This window comes from Chroicocephalus ridibundus, chromosome Z (assembly GCF_963924245.1).
Source record: "Chroicocephalus ridibundus chromosome Z, bChrRid1.1, whole genome shotgun sequence".
NCBI lineage: Eukaryota > Metazoa > Chordata > Aves > Charadriiformes > Laridae > Chroicocephalus > Chroicocephalus ridibundus.
In genome coordinates, this window is record NC_086316.1 from 83,657,898 (window position 1) to 83,676,334 (window position 18,437).

General features: G+C 49.5%; 1 protein-coding gene across 5 annotated transcripts in view; it reads left to right on the plus strand.

Annotated features, from left to right (window-relative positions):
• CTIF (cap binding complex dependent translation initiation factor) overlaps nucleotides 1-18,437 on the plus strand; it is a 158,727-nt gene that overhangs the window by 99,570 nt on the left and 40,720 nt on the right. For 4 of the 5 annotated variants that reach the window (XM_063320459.1, XM_063320462.1, XM_063320461.1 and 1 more), the window contains 2 exons: nucleotides 12,566-13,007; nucleotides 14,784-15,113. In XM_063320459.1, coding sequence (XP_063176529.1) covers nucleotides 12,566-13,007; nucleotides 14,784-15,113 — 772 coding nt within the window. The remainder of the gene's footprint in view (nucleotides 1-12,565; nucleotides 13,008-14,783; nucleotides 15,114-18,437) is intronic. The other variant, XM_063320460.1, reaches the window with a different exon arrangement.

Genomic DNA, 18,437 nt, shown 5'->3' on the forward strand with positions numbered 1-18,437 from the left:
GGAGAACAAGGTGAAGAACTCCTCGTTGGAGTGCTCGTCCTTCACGATGAGGTTCCTCAAGGATAAAGTGTTTGTATGCATGAAAGTCCCGAACAAACAGCTGGCACTTGCCCCGCCTGCCTGAGCAGAGCCAGCGGTCACAGGGCATCAGCCGAGAGGTTGGTTACAGGCAATTCAGAGACACATCATCATTTCTTTCGGTTTGATTGTCCGCAACATCGCTGGGAGTTATTACACTAAATTAATTCTCCGAACTGCAGGTCCCCAGAGGACGATATTGTCTCGGCGGTTTGTTCCTAAAAGGGTTCAGCTGGGTGATTGCGTTACTGCGGCTTAATGAATTATGGCACGTGAGCTGGGCGGCGGTAATTGCCTTTGCGTGCGGAGTGCCTTACGCTGCAACCCCTCCACCCAGCTGGGAGATAAGTCACCTTATCTTATGGTTGCCACACCGTCCCGCATCAGCAGAGGGGCAGGCGTTTTCCGTTTGAAATTAGATGTGCTAGTGGTGTGCTGGAGCCAGTCGGGAGCTCAGTAGGAGCAGGAGGAGAGCTGTGATGGGTCAGACCAGGTCACCTGGCTTGGTGACCAGCAAAGGACACCAGGAGGAGCGTGAGAAGAACAGGGTATGCGTGTAATGCCGCTTCCCAGCGGGGCTCTCCTCTTCTGAACGGTTGGAGTCGACGATCTTAAAGTTCCTTTCCAACTGAAACGATTCTGTGATTCTCCAGGAATTTACACTTTGAGGATGTGCAGGACCACATTTACTCAAGTAGCTCCTGATGGGTTTTCCTTTCATGATTTTTGGCAATGTGCTTTTTGAACCCTTGTAAACTCCTGGTACTCGTGTCTTCTTGTAGCGTAGCTCCACAGTTTTAACTGTGCGTTATGTGAAGAAACACCTCCTTTTGCTCCTTTTGAACGAGGCTTTGTTTCGTTTCGTGAGAGTTAAAGTGCTCGTGTGGCTGTGCCTGCAGACTAAGTGCCTGTTGAATGCTACCTTAGCTCTTCAGTTGTCTTCAGCAAAGAGGGAGTCAGCATTTAAAAGAGGTTTCGCCATTTTGAAAGCAAGAGCATCAACAGAAGCGTTCAGCAGTCCCTGCTGTGGGATCATAGAATGGTTTGGGTTGGAAGGGACCTTTAAAGGCCAGCTAGTCCAACCCCGGGGCCATGAGCGGGGACGTCTTCAACTAGACCAGGTTGCTCAGAGCCCCGTCCAACCTGGCTTTGAACACCTCCAGGGATGGGTGTTCTACCCATCTCCCACCTCTCTGGGCAACCTGCGCCGAGGTTTCACCACCCTCAGGGTAAAGAATTTCTTCCTTCTATCTTGTCTGAATCTCGCCTTTTTAAGTTTAAAACCGTTACCCCTTGTCCTATCGCTGCAGGACACAGCGATAGGACAACTAAAAAGTTTGTCCCCATCTTTCTTATAAGCTCCCTTTAAGTATTGAAAGGCTGCAATAAGGTCTCCCCGGAGCCTTCTCTTCTCCAGGCTGAACACGCGAACTCTCTCAGCCTGCCCTCGTAGCAGAGGTGTTCCAGCTCTTGGCTCTTTTTTGTGGCCTCCACCCAGGGCACCTTGGTCTTCTTGGTTGTATTGGTGTAGCTTTGGTAGCTGATGATGAGACATTTATTTTTAACCAATAAAGTTAGGCAGGAAAAGTCCTCATCACGTGGGCAAACGTAGGGTGCTGTTGGGGCAATCAGCTGTAGGAAGAGTCACAGGGAAGCAACGCAAGAGCTGTCCTCGAGGAAGACAGCCAGAGATGAAACAACGCTGCGGAGTTTTGTTGTCCATCAACCTCAAAGTGCTTTTTGGCAGAGGGCTGCTCTCAGCAGCTCCCTTTCCCTGCGAGGAAACCAAGACAGAAAGGAGGAAAAAGGCTTAGTTGGACCTTCCCCCGCCACAGACCTTGCAGTGAACCCGTAGCCACCAGAACCTTTTATGTGCGAACCCCGTCACCCATGAGTCCTTCAAGGCTGCTCTTTTAGTGTCGAGTAGTGCAAAACACAACCGTCTACGTGATGCTATTTCAGCCGGCCAGAATTGAGGGAAGGAAATATAGCGGCAGGTTCCTCTGCACTAGGAAACTGATCTGTTATTGAAATGGCTTTCTCTTTGGTGGAGGGTTTCCGGCACGGCTCCTCAGTACTGGAAATGGGTTTATCCATCTACACGTTGTTTTCCAACAAGAGTTCATGGAGGTGTTGTCAGCAGCCGGTCATTGGAGTGAATATGAAGTGAAACAACTTGTTTCTTTCTCCTGCTTTCAATCCTCTAATATAAATGTGCCGTTGCTGGTGATCCGCTTGGAATGAGCGCTGAGGGCTTTGTGCCATCAGATTGCTCTCCAAAGTTACGTGGCAACTGAACTGAGAGGCAAGGGCGAGCAGAAGGCTATGTGAAAAAAGGTCTTATGGCGTTCCCTGTGTCACACGAGGTCTTTCCATGAGACCTGGCCCATTTGAAGAAGCCCGGCAGCACTTTGACAGTGTGGCTGAATGGTTTCACGGGTGACTTCCAGTTTTTGGCCGCGGCAAGCAGCCACCCTCTCGGCAGGAGAGTGTTTACGACCCACTGCTTCTCCTTGGAAGCCCAAGTTGAGGACGTTGGCCCCAAAGACCCGGGAGGGAGCAACGTGCTGAAGCTCTGCAGGGCCTCCTGGCATGGTTAGTGTGCGAAGAAGTTGCCAGCTCGAGCTGTTTGGGCTCTTGTTGCAGAAACAATATTTCTGTCTGACCCCAGTTAGCAACTGATGTTTGCAAAATAAAGAAGTCAAGGCACTGGAAATACTTTCCATTCCCACTCTTGTCTCAGCCCAAAATATTAGTATTAAAAATATTGCATCTATTATATGCAGCTAATATCTCTGCTGGCACGTAAATCACCCAGGGATTTTTCATCTCCGTATTAAAAAAAAAAAAGTTAACTACGCTCTATTTTTGGATATTTGTTAACTGTTTTGTTTCCATTTATTCCTACTAAAGCCACAGCGGTCTGTCTCCAAGGGACCATCTGTGGGAAAGCGAGTCCCTAGATTGATTCGGAAGGTGCCAGGGTCATTAAGAGGCATGAAGGCGTTGAGTATCTGCTCTTTCTCTGATAATGTCTTTATTTAGCATGACAGCCTCCAGGGCATGAGTGGACAACAGGCTGCTTTCTTTCATTTAAACTAACATTGCTCCATCCATTCCCAGCGTTGTGCACGTGCTATGGATCATCTGGCTTTCCGGATTAAAGCTGGGGGGCCGCTGGTGCCCAAGCAGCAAGAGCCGGCAGCTACTTGGAGCTGCGGAAGGTGACCCAGCTCTGTTCCTCCACCCGGGCAACCTGTTCCCATCCAAAACTCATCCAAGAGAAAGTAAATTTTCGGAGTGGTTCAGACCCTGGCGTAGCTCAGCACGTCCATGTGAGCCTTAGCATGGAGAGTGGTGGCAGGAACGGGGTCAAGAGGAGACAACTCTTCTTTTGACAATGGGATGGACTTAGGTAAATGTTTGGGGAACTGCTTAGGGTTGTCACTGGGTTGCAGTAAGTCAATGTCCAGGTGGATCCTAGCTCCCAAAGCTCTACGCTAAATGCTAGAGCGTGCTGCATCGTTTTTAAAGAAGTTTATTTAATAAAGTTTATTTGATAAAGGCTTCTGGCACACAGAAATCCAAAGCATCTCTGCTCCTTGGGTTGGTGTTTTAGCAGATCCCAGTGTCGGAAGTTATTGCTTGCCGTTGACTTTGGGTCAGCTCATGTGTCTGGACAGCTGTTAGGAGATCCTGTCAAATCTTGCCTTAGCTTCTACAGAAAAGACATTTATTTCTTCACTAGAAAGCACTGGTATAAATAGGATATGGAAAAAAAAAAAAAAACTTAGGACGTCTCCTTGCTTGCAGGTCAAAGAGTCACAGAGGTTCTAAAGGAAGACAGCTGAACAAAAAGGCAGCAGGTGGGGGCTCGCACGTACTATTTAGGATGTCTCTTGAGAGACAGGACCACGGAGGGACGGTGATGGGCCGTGTCTGTGCATCTTGGCACGAGTTTAAAGTTTATATCTCTCGGAGGATTATCAGATCTCGGGATAACCGACGAGCCTTGGTGTATTTTTAAAGGAGGCAGCCTGGAGTCTGCGATATAAGCTCTTTTATTGCGCAGTAGTAAAAGATGAGTCTTTATTCACTCAACTTGCATTCTTACCAGTAGTCCGGGATCCGCGCGTATTTGCGCTCAGCAGATGTTTGGGAAACGTCAGGTCCCATGGTTGTATCTTTCAGCTTTAAACTGTTTCAACTAAACCGGGTGCAGTTCCTTGTCGCTGTATTTTCCTATGGTTTTCATGTAGTTTTTGCAATCGTGTTTACAGTACGTTAAGAATCCAAAAAACCATAATTCCAAGCAATGTAGTTTATGAAGAGAACCGTTTCCAAGCAATTTCTACATGAAATCACTGCAGGGATTTCTACACCAGTCTGGGCAGTCAGCCTTGAAGTCCAGGGGGTGTCTTCCTCGCTGGTTGCCCGGTCTGTGCAACCAAGGCCTCCATCTGGACGTCCCTAATGACTTGTGGGAGATCCAACAAAGCATTTAAAGAGCTGTTTTGGAGCTATCTCGCATGCCATCTGTACTTGGGATGTCTTTCCCAAGCTGGTGTTGCAAAACAGCTACTTAAATTCCTCCTGAAGATTCATTTCCATGAAGCTTAGAAGAAAATAGCTGACTCAGGCAGCCTGTGCAGCCAAGCGTTGCAGTATGCGAGGACTTTCATTGGACTTCGGCAGAAGACAAGTTTGCCCTTCAGTGCTCCGCTTGTTCTGTGCCCATGGACTTTGTGCCGTGTCCTTTCAGCCTAGCGGCACTGTCTCTGCTCCTGCCTGCAGACTGGGTGCTCATCTGGTGGTCCTGTGAGTTGGGGTGTCCATCACTGGTGTGGGAAGTAGTGGACGCTGATGGTGCGAGAAGCAGGGGACAATGATGGTGTAGGAAGTAGGGGACACTGATGGTGTGCAGTGGTGCTGCAGGAAGGCGCAGGGAGAAATCAGGTCTGTTCCGGTGTTTGGAGAGGCCAACTAGCAGAAGATAGTGTGATGAACCACGCTTTGCGTCAATCCTACACCCATTTTTTGGACGCGTTACTGCGTGAGCGCCTTGGGTGTCTCTGTGTGAAGCCCCTCAATCATCGAATCACAGAACAGTTTGGCTTGGAAGGGAACTTTCAAGGCCATCTAGTCCAACCCCCCTGCCATGCGCAGGGACATCTTCAACTAGACCAAGTTGCTCAGAGCCGCATCCAACCCGACCTTGAATGTTTCCAGGGATGGGGCATCTCCCACCTCTCTGGGCAACCACCACCCTCACCGTTAAAAATCCATGCTACCATGGTGGTTTACAGTGAGCCTGGTTATATGGTGATAAAAACAGGCATGATGTCCAGGCCCAAGGGAGGCTTGTCTGCAGCGGCTGCACCCCAAGACCAAGGCGATGACAAGAGGAGTTGTTCCCAGGTTCCCAGGCGGCTCCTCTGAAGGTTTCATCATGCTTTTCCCAGCAGCCAGATGCTGTGAGATTCATCAAAAACATCTCTGCCCTCATAGTGTTGTTTTTGTTGGCTGTGCTTGTCTTCTAGAGTTTATTGTATGTTTTCAAGGATGCGTACGTCTAAGACCTAAAGCATGCATTGCGTCCCAACGTGTTCAAAGATGATTTTAGATCCTGGTCATCGGCATTTTGACGGGTGGATTTTCTACGCTTCCAAAATGCCACGTCCATCCAGACGCATGGGCTGGGTCTAGTGATCGGGATAGACTTTAACCCTAGTAACAGAAAGGCGTAAAAGAAGTGTGAATAATTTCATTTTTGTTTTCGGGAGCGAACATGACATCTTGTTCCCTTCTCATCTGAGAAAAATGCAAACAAAAATGAAACTGGAGCCAAGTGAAACCAGTTTGAGAGAGAAAGCCAAAGGGAAAACACACACGAGTCCTGTGTTCTTCATCCTTGGAGCTGGTGGTTGTTGCTTTCTGTGGGGTTTTGAGGTTTTTGATTAAATTGGGCGGAACAGTCAAGCTTATTTGGTTGTTTCCCACTCTCGATCCTAACGAGGATAGAAAACGGCCTTGGCTGGGCTGTGGTGCTCCCTGCACCGAAGCAACGCTGAGTTATCACTCTACATGCACGTAAGACATCAGAGTGCCTTTGGTGGAGGTAGGCTTGGTGAAGAATACTTTTGGGGGGAGTCAGGCATCTAGAGTAGAATTTCAGACCTTCCTCCTCATTATATTAATAGCAATATTCCCATTGACCTCCCAGAGCAGAATTAGACCTCCAGGACCAGTTTTAGATGCTGTAAAATTCCACCGGCTCCTAACTGGGATCCTTCCGACCCTCTACTTTGGACCACAACGTCCCTTAGGTGCCCAAAGCCAGTGATGACAGGTAGTTTTGACCGCAGCATCATTGCCATGCCCAAACTCCTCCGGCAGCGCCTGCTTGGCGATACCAGTCCAGTTATTTGTGGACCAGTTATCCGATCTGGCTGGAATATGCTTAGTTCTGAAAGGCTGTGCCTGGAGAAATTGGTTCGTTCAGGGAATGTTTCAGAGGACTTTGCTTCTTCCTGCCCTTTCCCTTGTCATGCCGGGTATCCTGGGCAGGTAGCTCGCACAGCAGGGGAGTATCCATCTTTGTGAATTTAACTCTTGTCAGGGGCGACTCTCAAAGTTTTATTTCATTTCCCTCCCTCTCACTGGAACATTACTGTGGGATCTTCAAAAAGAAGGTGAGGAGAGGTGGCCTTTCATCCCTTAGAGCCAGCTCCGCCGGTCCTCTGTTTGCAGGTGCCATCGCCATGAGCCCTGGGGGGCGCTCTGCTCTTCCAGCTTTGGGGGGTGCCACGGATGAGTGGGATTTGGAGCTCTCATGGGAGTGGAAGGTCCCACAGAGTCCATTTCTGCAGCAGGTCTCAATCTGGCCCTTGTAATGGCAATTGCTAATTAATTGGCAGGCATGGTAATAGCAAAGCTGATCGTGTGATACTCCTGAGGCTTCGCGTCGTACTGCTGGGGCCAACCCTGGCACAGAGATGAGGTCTTGCCTGGGCAGAAGAAAGGATGGAGAGAAACTCTCTGTCCGCAAAATGCAGCGAGGAACGTTTTCGTTCAAGCACCGGGAGGATGAAGGGGATGCGGAAGGTTTGACTTCGGCCGTGGCACCGCTCTTTGTTCTCAACTTCTTGCCCAAGTGGCTGCAACTCCGGATCAGTTGTTAATTGCTGGGTGGCCCTGGCCGTGCCCGCCAGATATCAGGCTCTGCACGAACGCAGGACAAAACCATCATCCCTCCCCTGCGAGGCGCTTAGCGTCTCCAGGAGGGTTTGTCCCATGGGAGAGTTACCTGGGATTGAGGACAAGCATGATGTCCAGGCAGGTTCTTCAGAAGCAAGAGCCAGGATGCCCAGAGCACGCTGTTCCTGAGCCCACGGACGAGATCTCGGTCTGTTTGGCCGGATGGGATGCTCCGCGCCGCAGGGTAGATGTCACGAGTGCCGTTGGAGATGTAGCTCCTTACCTCTCGGTATTTGCAGGGATTGCCTAACCAAATCTCCGCGCAACCACCAGGAGAATGTAACCCCGCGTTGTCCTCCAGCTTCCCACGTGCCAGACAAATGGTGGGGGCTCTCGGAGGACTTGTCTCGTTCGGCGGGGGCGAGGGGGGATATGAGCAGGGCTGACGGGACGGAGCAACTGTGTTTTTAGACTACAGCTGTCCACGTGTCTGGAGTTACTTTCCCCAGCCTTGTGCCTTCCAGCCCCTTTCCTTGGGACAAAACGATGTAGTAAAAACTTGCAGGAATCCCATATTTCTGAGCACGTAGGCTGATAATCACCGAGACAGCTGAAGCCTTAGGTTTGTTTGCGTAGGCTCCTCTGACAGAGCAGACATTTGTCAGATCTAAATTCTGTTGAAAGGTATCTCGTTTAGTTAATTAAATAAAAAAAAAAAATTGGTGGAGAAACGATAGCAGAAGCGATACCGTCCTATTTCCAGCTTGGCAACCCTGACTCTCTCCCCTTGGTTTTTAGTACTTCTGCACTTTTCTTGTGACTCTGAATGTCGCTTTAGTTTCTACGTTGACCGGTGGCCAAATCCCTGGTCCTACTGAAGTCAGGGGGAGTTTTGATCTGAATCAGGATTTGGCCTTTGAAGAGAAAATAGTTATTTAACGTTAGACGGGGTCAAGAGGTGAGAGACCATTGTGCTATCTAGATGCTTTTTCTTGTAGCCGAACTAAGGTCCCCTGCAAGGTGCCGTGTCCTTATGGCAAAGGATGACCAGAGAGGGACAGAAAAAGGATTTCCCAGTAGCTGTGGTATTTTTCTGGGGTGAATCTTTCCTTTTCCTGGAGATGTGGCTGTGTGATTCAAGCTGTTCCTCCCTTTGGAATCGCGTGCCTAAAACCCTGGGCTGGGGAGTGCCTTTGGGTTCCTACGTGGTCACCCCAAGCCACCATCTCGGCTTTCCTGTCCTCAAGAAAGCAGCAGGTTGTTTCCCTCAACTCAACTCACAATGGGTGTGTTTGGTGGGGTGCCCTGGTCCCCATCTTGCTCCTTCCCCAGCATCTCAGTCGCACCTGAGAGCAAGGATGAGATATAGAATCATAAAATGGCTTGCGTTGGAAGGGACCTCAAAGATCATCTTGTTCTACCCACCCTGCCCTGGGCAGGGACACCTCCCGCCAGCCCAGGTTGCTCCAAGCTCTGTGTCCAACCTGGCCTTGAACCCCTCCAGGGATGGGGCAGCCACAGCTTCTCTGGGCAACCTGGGCCAGGGGCTCACCACCCTCACGGCAAAGAATTTCTTCCCAATATCTCATCTAAATCTCCCCTCTTCCAGTTTAAAACCGTTCCCCCTCGTCCCACGGCTCCCCTCCCTGATCCAGAGTCCCTCCCCAGCTTTCCTGGAGCCCCTTGAGGGCCTGGAAGGGGCGGGAAGGTCTCCGTGGAGCCTTCTCTTCTCCAGGCTGAACCCCCCCAGCTCTCTCAGCCTGTCCTCCCAGCAGAGGGGCTCCAGCTCTCCCAGCATCTCCGGGGCCTCCTCTGGCCCCGCTCCAACAGCTCCGTGTCCACCTTGTGCTGAGGACTCCAGAGCTGGACGCAATACTCCAGGTGGGGTCTCCCCAGAGTGGAGCAGAGGGGCAGAATCCCCCCTGTCGCGCTGCTGGTTTTCAGCCCGAGATACTGTTGGCTTTCTGGGCTGCCAGCGCAAATTGCCGGCTCACGTTGAGCTTCTCATCCACCCCAAAACCCCAAGTCCTTCTCCTCAGGGAGGGGACAACCCAATCTCCCCAGCTTTGCGATGCTGTGCGGTGAAAAAAGTATTAAGAACCGGGCCCCGTTCTCCCCGCTTTGGCTCTTCTTCGCCGCCGAGTCCTATTTCTTCTTGGCTTTTCTTCTTCGCCGGGGTGTTGGGAAGATAAAAGCGCACAACAAGTCTTTGCCTGAATGCTGGATGATCCTCTAGACCCCTGCCTGCTGCCAAGTCACGGACGTGGCTTCTTGTTTGCCATTCTCCTTCCTTTGCCTTTTATTTCTTGCAAATTTTTTCCCCCTCACTTGTTTAACTCTGGTGTTTTCTGTCCTGTGGTCGGTGACTGCGGAGCTTTGGTTCGTGTTTGCCCTGCCCCTTGTCGTGGAGCTTGTTTGTTGCCTTTTAGCCGTCCTTTACGGGGACGGAGCTCCCCGTCCTCTCCCTGTCTTATTGCAAAAGCCCCGAACCGAACAATATCTTGCACGTTCCACATTGGCCGAAGTGTTGGGTGTTTTTAATCTTCAACCTTTTTGTTTATTATTTTTATTATTATTAATTATTCTTTCCCAGCCCTTAAACAGAAACAGTTTGGTTTAGAATATCAATACGTCTTTAGGAAAAAAAAAAAAAAAAAAACCAAAAAAAACATCCCGGCGTGCGTTTCTCGCAGGAATTTACAGCGGCGGTTGGTTCCCAGCTCATTTCCAGGCGTTTTGCCTTGGCTCTGCTTAAATTATAGCTGCGTCCGTGTCCAACTTTCAGCATTTCTGTGCGATGTTTGCAGCTTGAAGACAGTAGCAGCCTGTCTGGCTCATAACCCAAGGCTGAAAGCGCACCCAAACGGTTAAACTCAGGCGGTCGAGAGGAGAAAAGAACAAAACCACGGAAAGCTGAATTATAGCAGCAAAAACTCTTGCCCGCTTAAGCATTTGAGGGCTCGGTACTAGAGAAAGGTTTTCACTAACTTTTATTTTGACATTCCCCTTTTAATAAGCGTCGCTCTTTACAGAGCGGTTTATGCGATTGCGTTACTGAGAGGAAACAAAGAAACGCCAGGAAAACTTGATGTGGAGAATCTGTCCTCATAAAATCCTCGTAAGCTCCAGCAAACAGGAAAGCTTCCCCTGGCTCCTTTTATTTTATTATTTTTTTTTTTAACTCCCTGCCATTCAGCTTGTTGGTTTTTTTTTTTTTTTTTAAATAAAAAAAAAAAATAAAGTAAAATAAATCCATGTTGAATATCTCAGAAAAGCGGATCCGGTGGTCTGAGACGAAACACAAATTCCTTCCGCTGCCGCCGCGAACGAGCCTCTTTGCCCCGCGTTGGCCAAACGCGAGCCCTCGCTCTTTATGGTTAAGAGCCAGTTGGCCTCGGAAAATAGGTTTTAACTCCCGGGGATGCCAAGGAATACAGATTTGACGGGCAGATGGCTTTGGCAGGCAGGGTTGGAGACCGTTTAGCCGCTGACCATTGAAATGTATTTGTGAATGGCCGCTTCCCTCGGCCGAATGCGTTTAGGCGAGCGGTGCGGATGATGAAAATAAAATTAATTGCTATGCGGCGGGTTTAAAATAAAGGCTGCTATTTATCCGAACGGAGGCGGGGGTTTCGGGTAAGGGATGAGGCTGAGCAGGGGGATTATAATGGGTGCAAACCAATGTGGTCGCCGCAGCGCTCACGGTTGTTTCCCTGTTTCAGGGAACGATGCTGGGGAGATGTCCCTGGTGAGCCTCCAGCGCTGCTTCCAGCAGCCTTGTAAGGAGCCGAGAATTAAAGCATCCTGTGTGCTCTCAGAGCCAATATTGAGTGTTAAAGAGGCAGCAAGCAGGCAGGGAGCTGCCGCCGTGCTTAGGGTTAACCCTGCGCCATCCCAGGTGAAGGCAGCCGATCTCCATCTTCACGGAGACCATCTCCATGGATGGATCTCCATCTTAATTGATCCTCAACAATGGCTTGCCAGCTCAACCTTCTCCGCTGCGGAGAGCCACGCTGCAGCCTGTGTGGAAATCCGAAATGTCCGAGGCTGCTCTCCTCTGAGGGCAGGCTGAGAGAGTTGGGGTTGTTCAGCCTGGAGAAGAGAAGGCTCCGGGGAGACCTTCTAACGGCCTGCAGTACATGAAGGGGGCTACAGGAGGGATGGGGAGGGGCTGTTTCAGGGAGTGTAATGATACGATGAGGGGAAACAGTTTTAAACTGGAAGAGGGGAGATTGAGATGAGATCTGAGGAAGAAACTCTTTGCTGTGAGGGCGGTGAGCCCCTGGCCCAGGTTGCCCAGAGAAGCTGTGGCTGCCCCATCCCTGGAGGGGTTCAAGGCCAGGTTGGCCGGGGCTTGGAGCAACCTGGTGTGGTGGGAGGTGTCCCTGCCCAGGGCAGGGGGGTTGGAACTAGATGGTCTTTAAGGTCCTTTCCAACCCAAACCATTCTATGATTTCTTCCGTTCAACCATTGTTTTTTGGGGACCTGCCATCTCAGCTACCGGGAGCCGCTGTAGTCTCTCAAGCAAACCATTTGCGGGCAATTCCTCCTCTTTATGCCTGTTGAATTTCCATGTTATCCCCTTGGAGCCATATTCACCTAGCCTCCTATCCAGAGTTAGTGGTCCTGGCTCTCCACGCTGCCAGAGCCGCGGATGGTCCTCAGCTTGTTCATCCATGTGCACATCCTCTTCCAGCTTAGCAATGATGAAGGACGTGCATAAAGAAAGCATTTGGTCTGGCCACCTTTTTTACTTGGTAGTTGGCTTTTTAGCTTTTTTTGCTCTCTTAGAAATTCCTGATACGCTTAAAATGATGCACTGCGAACCAATGGGGTGTTGGTACAGCAGAGGTGGTAAGCAAAGGGGAGCAAGGAATGCTGCAGGCCAGGGGTATTGGAAGCTCCTTAGATCTTCAAAGAAAATATCTCCTGATATTTCTTGCCTGCCTGAGTTCCCGCTGCTGAGCTGGGACTCACCAGGTCTTCCCTGGTTTAATGTGGAAGCAACGCAGAAAACACAGAGAGCTGGGAGAGATTTTCCTCCAAAGACAAGTTGTCTAACTGTTTGTGAAAATTTGCTGTTGAAATATGCCTGTTATCGAAAGAGGTTGAGAGGCGTGAGTTGGTACTAGGTTGTGTTAGACGCCAAGAAATTGGCTCCCCTTTTGTGCTAGGGAGACCCCCAGAGCCCACCCACCAAGGGCCAGGCTGTTTGGTGGGATAGAAGATGTGTTGACCAAACAGGACCACGCAGGAAAGGGTGTACTAACGACTTCCTTTGACTTTCCAGGAGACAGCAGAGACTTCCCGGTGGGAACAAGCCTCAACAGCACGCAGATCATCAGCAAGGTGGCACCAAACACAACAGGGACCACCAGAAACTCTACCAAGGAGGCCAGGCCCCTCACTCCTCAGGCAGGACGGGCCACCACGGCTACAGCCAGAACCGGAGATGGCACCACAACCAGAAACACTCGCCCAACGACAAAGAAACGCACAGAAACGCCAAAGAGACTGAGAATTTGAAAATCGAGGACACCTCGGTCTGCACGGTGCATATTCCTGCGGAGACGCACCGAGGCCCGGAGGCTGTGGAGAAGCAGTCTCAGCAGTACATCCAGGAGTCGGAGACCAAGCGGAAAGACAGTATTCACGAGCGCATTGGGGAAAGACCCAAGATCAATTTGCTTCAGTCTTCCAAAGACAGGCTGCGGAGGAGACTAAAAGAAAAGGTATTATTTCTTAAGGAAACGTTGAGTTTCCCTTTTTCCAAGAGTCTGGCTGTTGGCCATTCTCCATACAAAGGGGAGGGTGGGCTCAAGGGACCTTTCCATGAGTGCACCCAACTTATCTTAATCTCTCAGCGTCAACACTTCTCTTGAAGTGTCTTTGTGCTTCTTCAGGGGGCCATTTATTGACACAATGCTTCTTGGTTGAGGTTGCTACCAGCTGGAGTTCTCCAAGAAGGACTGGGAACTCTCCCCCCACCCACGCAAAGACCCCTGGGGAAGGCTGGTGCACGCGTGAGCTGCAACGCGGGTGCTCCTTCCCCAGCAGCTCATCGCAACTGACTGCCTCCTGCTCTGCAGAGCTCATGTGCTTTGCAAGGAGGCCTAAAAAAGGCAGTTTGTCTCCACAAAAGGCAGTTTGTCTCCACAGTTACAGAGCTTTGCCTTTTGAGTGCTGAATAGTTGGAGTCAGCTACTTAAAAGCCGATATCCATTTATCTCAGCAATGAATTGAAACGCCCTTATCTTTCCCCCTTCCTTCCAACAACCCAACAATAACAAAACTATTGCATGCAAGTGACGGAGGAGAAATCCTTTTTGGAAACAATATTCAGCCTCAGATTTGTGAGGAATTCAGAGATGATATCTGCATTTGCCCCCTGTGAAACTCCGATTCTTTCTCTCGAGATTCTTTTGTCAGACTGGAAAATGCGCCCCTGGGGGTATCTCCAACGAGGTTTCCAAAATACGTAGCAAAAATAACCTGAACATATACAATTCCATGGGAGTGCGTGTTGGAAATGTATACCTTTGAGTGCATGTGCATTTACTATTTATGTACGTGGCATGAGGGGGAGGAAGAGATTTTGTTAGTTATTTTTATGTTCTTTAAAGCAATGGGAGTAGAGCAGAGACTTTCAGAGTATTCACTTTAATGCCTGCCCTGCGAATTTATAACCTTCTAAGAAACGCAGCACATAAGCACCCGCTCTTGGGTGGGTGTAGTCAACACAACTGGTCCTCCCGATGGGAGTTTTGGACAGCATCCAACTGCTAGTTGGGGCCGGGGTTGGCCAAAAAATTTTGCCCCAGGTTCGTGTTGTCTGGCACATTTTGTATTCAACTAGAAGAAGGGAAGGGAGCAGACTGTAACGAGCAGGATGCACGCCTTCCGCTGGGGGAAAGGGACAAATGCCTCATTAAATGTTGAACAGAAGCGATAAATTCGACGGTAGCGGCACAAAGTGAGACGTGTAACAGTCCAGAGATGGAAAAGTTAAGATCTTGTTTTTCTAATGCCGGGAGGATGTGACATCTTTGATCTCAGTTTAGAAGGTGAAATGTATCTTTTTAAAAAGTAGGTATTTTTGTAGGACGGTTCTCTGAGCATTTTGCAAACATCAGCGCGCTTTCGAAATAGAGGCAAAAATATATCCATTATCACCATGTTGCAGACACCTCCAGAAACCTGTCCGAGATGCCGAAGGCAGTTGGGAGTGGTCTGACCTTGGCCTCCTGGCTCAGGAGCGTGGAGCCCATCTTCTCCTTGAGCCAAGGGGGAGGACTCTGGGATTAAGTGCTGTGGGAAATGGAGAAAGAGAACATTTAGGGGGCAAGACTCATTCACTTGTGGTTTTCAGTGCTGAGATGACACCGTTGTACCTTTAAACGATGCTTTGCTTTTTCTATGTCTGTTTATATGTCTCCCCAATCCCCTTCCCCCTTTGCTGTTTGCGGAAGGACAAGGGCTGATATATCTGTTTTTTCCTTGTGTAACAGATGCCTTGTCTTTCCCTTTTCACGGACCAGGACGAAGTCACGGTGGAAACCACCAATCCTGAAAAGAACAAAATGGACAAATTAATTGAAATCCTCAACAGTATGAGGAACAACAGCAGTGATGTTGACTCCAAACTCACCACCTTTATGGAGGAAGCCCAGAATTCTACCAACTCTGAGGAAATGCTAGGGGAGATAGTCAAGACCATCTACCAGAAAGCGGTGACAGACCGCAGCTTTGCTTCCACGGCAGCCAAGCTCTGTGACAAAATGGCCCTTTTCATGGTGGAAGGAACCAAATTCCGGAGTCTGCTCCTCAACATGTTGCAGGTAATGAGATAAAATTAATTGGGTAGATACCTGCAGCTTCACCCTGCCTGATCTTACCACGCATTTGGACAGGAGCTGAGCTGTTACCAAATTCATTTTGAAGGCAGTTGATGAGAGGACAACAGAAGCGTACCTGCTATTTTGTCTGTGCACATCTTTAGTGGTTACCATAGATAACGTGGCACTGAGGGCGTTGTCAAGTTGCTTTTCATTCCCGTTTCTTGAGCTGTACGTGGAATTACCGTCTCTGGCACCAGGGCCCATCTGTGAAATGGGTGGGTGACTTGCATCCTCATGGCATGAAGAGAAGTGAACGTGGAGGGTCTTACGGTGGAGGGTCTTTGCTGCTCTTTTCGGCTGAAGTCCATCTCAGCACCTGACGTTATCAAGTTAAGTCATGGTCCCTGACTGGGCTGTTGGTTGCATCACCTGGTTTCTGATTGCAACCCAGACTTAAATAATTTGTGTCTTTGCTAATTATTCTGGGCGACAACAGGATGACCATGAGGCAGCGATGTGCCCTTGTGGCCAAGAAGGCCAGTGGCATCCTGGGCTGCATCAATAAGAGTGTGGCAAGCAGATGGAGGGAGGTCATCCTCCCCCTCTGCTCTGCCCCAGTGAGGCCACATGTGGAGTACTGTGTCCAGTTCTGGGCTCCCTGGTTCAAGAAGGACAGGGAACTGCTGGAGAGGGGACAGCAAAGGGCTACCAAGGTGATGAGGGGATTGGAACATCTCTCTTATGAAGAAAGGCTGAGGGATCTGGGTCTTTTTAGTCTGGAAAAAAGACGACTGAGGGGGGATCTTATCAACACTTATAAATACTTAAAGGGTGGGTGTCAGGAGGATGGGGCGAGGCTCTTTTCAGTGGTGCCCGGGGACAGGACAAGAGGTAATGGGCACAAACTTGAGCATAGGAAGTTCCTTCTAAACCTGAGAAGGAACTTCTTTCCTTTGAGGGTGGCAGAGCCCTGGAAGAGGCTGCCCAGAGAGGCGGTGGAGTCTCCTTCTCCGGAGACATTCAAAACCCGCCTGGACGCGTTCCTGTGCCACCTGCTCTGGGTGACCCTGGTCTGGCAGGGGGTTGGACTAAATGATCTCCAGAGGTCCCTTCCAACCCCTGCCAGTCTGTGATTCTGAGTTTATTGGTACACGTAGCACTGGTTGATTGTTCTACTCCAAAACCATCAGCCAAAGCAAAGTTTGAGGGGAGAAAAAAGCAGTGGCTCTGATAACTGGACCGTGATAACGGGAAACAGGACTGTCCTCAACTGCCCACGGTCTGCTGGGGGGAGCGTGTTTTACCATAGTGCCACCATCAAAAGAGGGGTTGCTTTCTGGGGAGGGTGTCACACGGACCTCCGTCTTTCTGCCTCTCTGGAGACAGGCCACATGGGGCTGAAACCATGGATTTCCGTCCTTAATTTAATACGCATTTCCATTTGGCTGTTCCTTCACGCACACGTGTCATCTGCGGCATGGACAAAGCTCTCCTTTCACTTCTCTGTTCTCTGAACGTATTTGGTGCCCAGCGTCACTCCAATTTTTGACACATCTTCTTGCCCTTCTGCTGTTGTTGGAGATCATCCCTTGGACGCTGTGGCTGGCTGCCTGTACCTTGCGCGGGCCGAGTTGGCTTTTGGGCAAGACAGCAAGCAGGGAAATAAAAAGCAAAATAAAAATAACGAAAATCAATATTTAACGTAACCTAAGATAATTCTGCAAAGTCGCTGGGCTGGTTTTGCTCCTGTCATTGCTCTGGGCGCGTATCAAACCCAGCATCTCTCCCTGGCCCCGCTTCTTCTCCGCTTTCCCCTACAAAGCCCTTGGGTGGCAGACGCATCTGCCCATTGCGTGTACCAGGCGGTGATTTTTTTCCGATCGATTTCTTTCCAAAGCGAGTATAAAAGCGGGAGGAGACAAATTGTGGTCGGCACCGGTCCCAGATTTGGCAGCAAGGGGCTGGAGGGGGCTCTAAACCCTCCGCGCATCCCGCTCTTCCCATGCCAGGTCCTTCTTGTGTCTTTCCCCGTTTGGCTGAGCAAGGCTAAGAAATCCAAAGTAAAGTCCAGGAGCGATGGCCGGGGAACAGCCGGGTGTTACCCCAAAATTGAGGATGATGACGTCCTTCTGGGTTAGGAAGGACTCTTCCAACTTGCTTTCTTCTCTTCCCCCAGCATTTCCACCCCTACCAACAGACCCAGTAGACTGATTTATACTGGAGCGTCACGGGCAATAACAACTGGCTTCGTATTCACCTCTTCGTAGCCCGAATGTAGGATAAATAATATATCTCCTATCTCCAAAGAGTCCCAAAGTGCTTTCCAGGAGCATGTAGCCAGTCTCGGCGTGACTGGAGCACAATGCCCGTCGTGGAAAGCTGGGAAGAAAAGAAATGCAAAGACTGAGCAGGGGGTGCGGGTGACTGAGTTCACGGGCTGGAGCACGGAAAAATACGTCGAAGGGATTTGCTCAGCCCCAAACTGCACATCTATTAAAATTGTCTCGATGGGGCAAAAGGCGACAGATCTCTACAGGTCAAAAGCAAAGTGCTACGTGAAATTCAATAATTTAACATTTCCTTTCTGATAGTGAAGGACTTTGACTTTCTCCGAGCGTAGTTTCTTTTTCCGACCAAAATAATCAGATGCATTCACCACAGATTCTTGCAATCCTTTGGTCAAGCCCTAAATTGGGAATATTTGTGATACATTTGGGCTTGATACCCCTGACTGGAGACAGACCCGGGTATGAAGCACAAAAACCTCATTGGAGTTGCCTTGATGGGAAATAAGGGGGGGTTGATGGTATTTCTACATGATGCGTTATCAATAGCAGTATGGTATGTTGGATAATATATGGATTTTATGGAGTAATACGGATCTATCTTGATGTATTAATACATCGATATGATAGATTGATACACGGTTGATGATACAGTGTTGATAATATCAATATATCGATATATATAGTTGATAATGTAACATTACCCAGCTCCAGTCCTAGCCCATCAAATATTTTCCATCAGCCGTTTCTAGATAATTTACCATTAATTAAAAAAAAAAAAAAAAAAAAAAAAAGAAACTTTAATGAAACGCTTGCTCCAGAGCTGGATTTATGTCTCTCTGGCACCTTTCAGACTAATCCGATCCTCGGATGTAAGGAGCTCGGCTTGCCGAGCACCGGCGAGCTGGGGAATTATTCTGCCGGGGTGTGATAAATCGGGATCAACGTGATCCCCCCCCTGTGCTGCTGGCGCCTAGGGCTGGACCGCTCGCCCCCCCATCTGCTCCCAGCAGATGCTCCTGTTTTGTAGGAGCTTGTT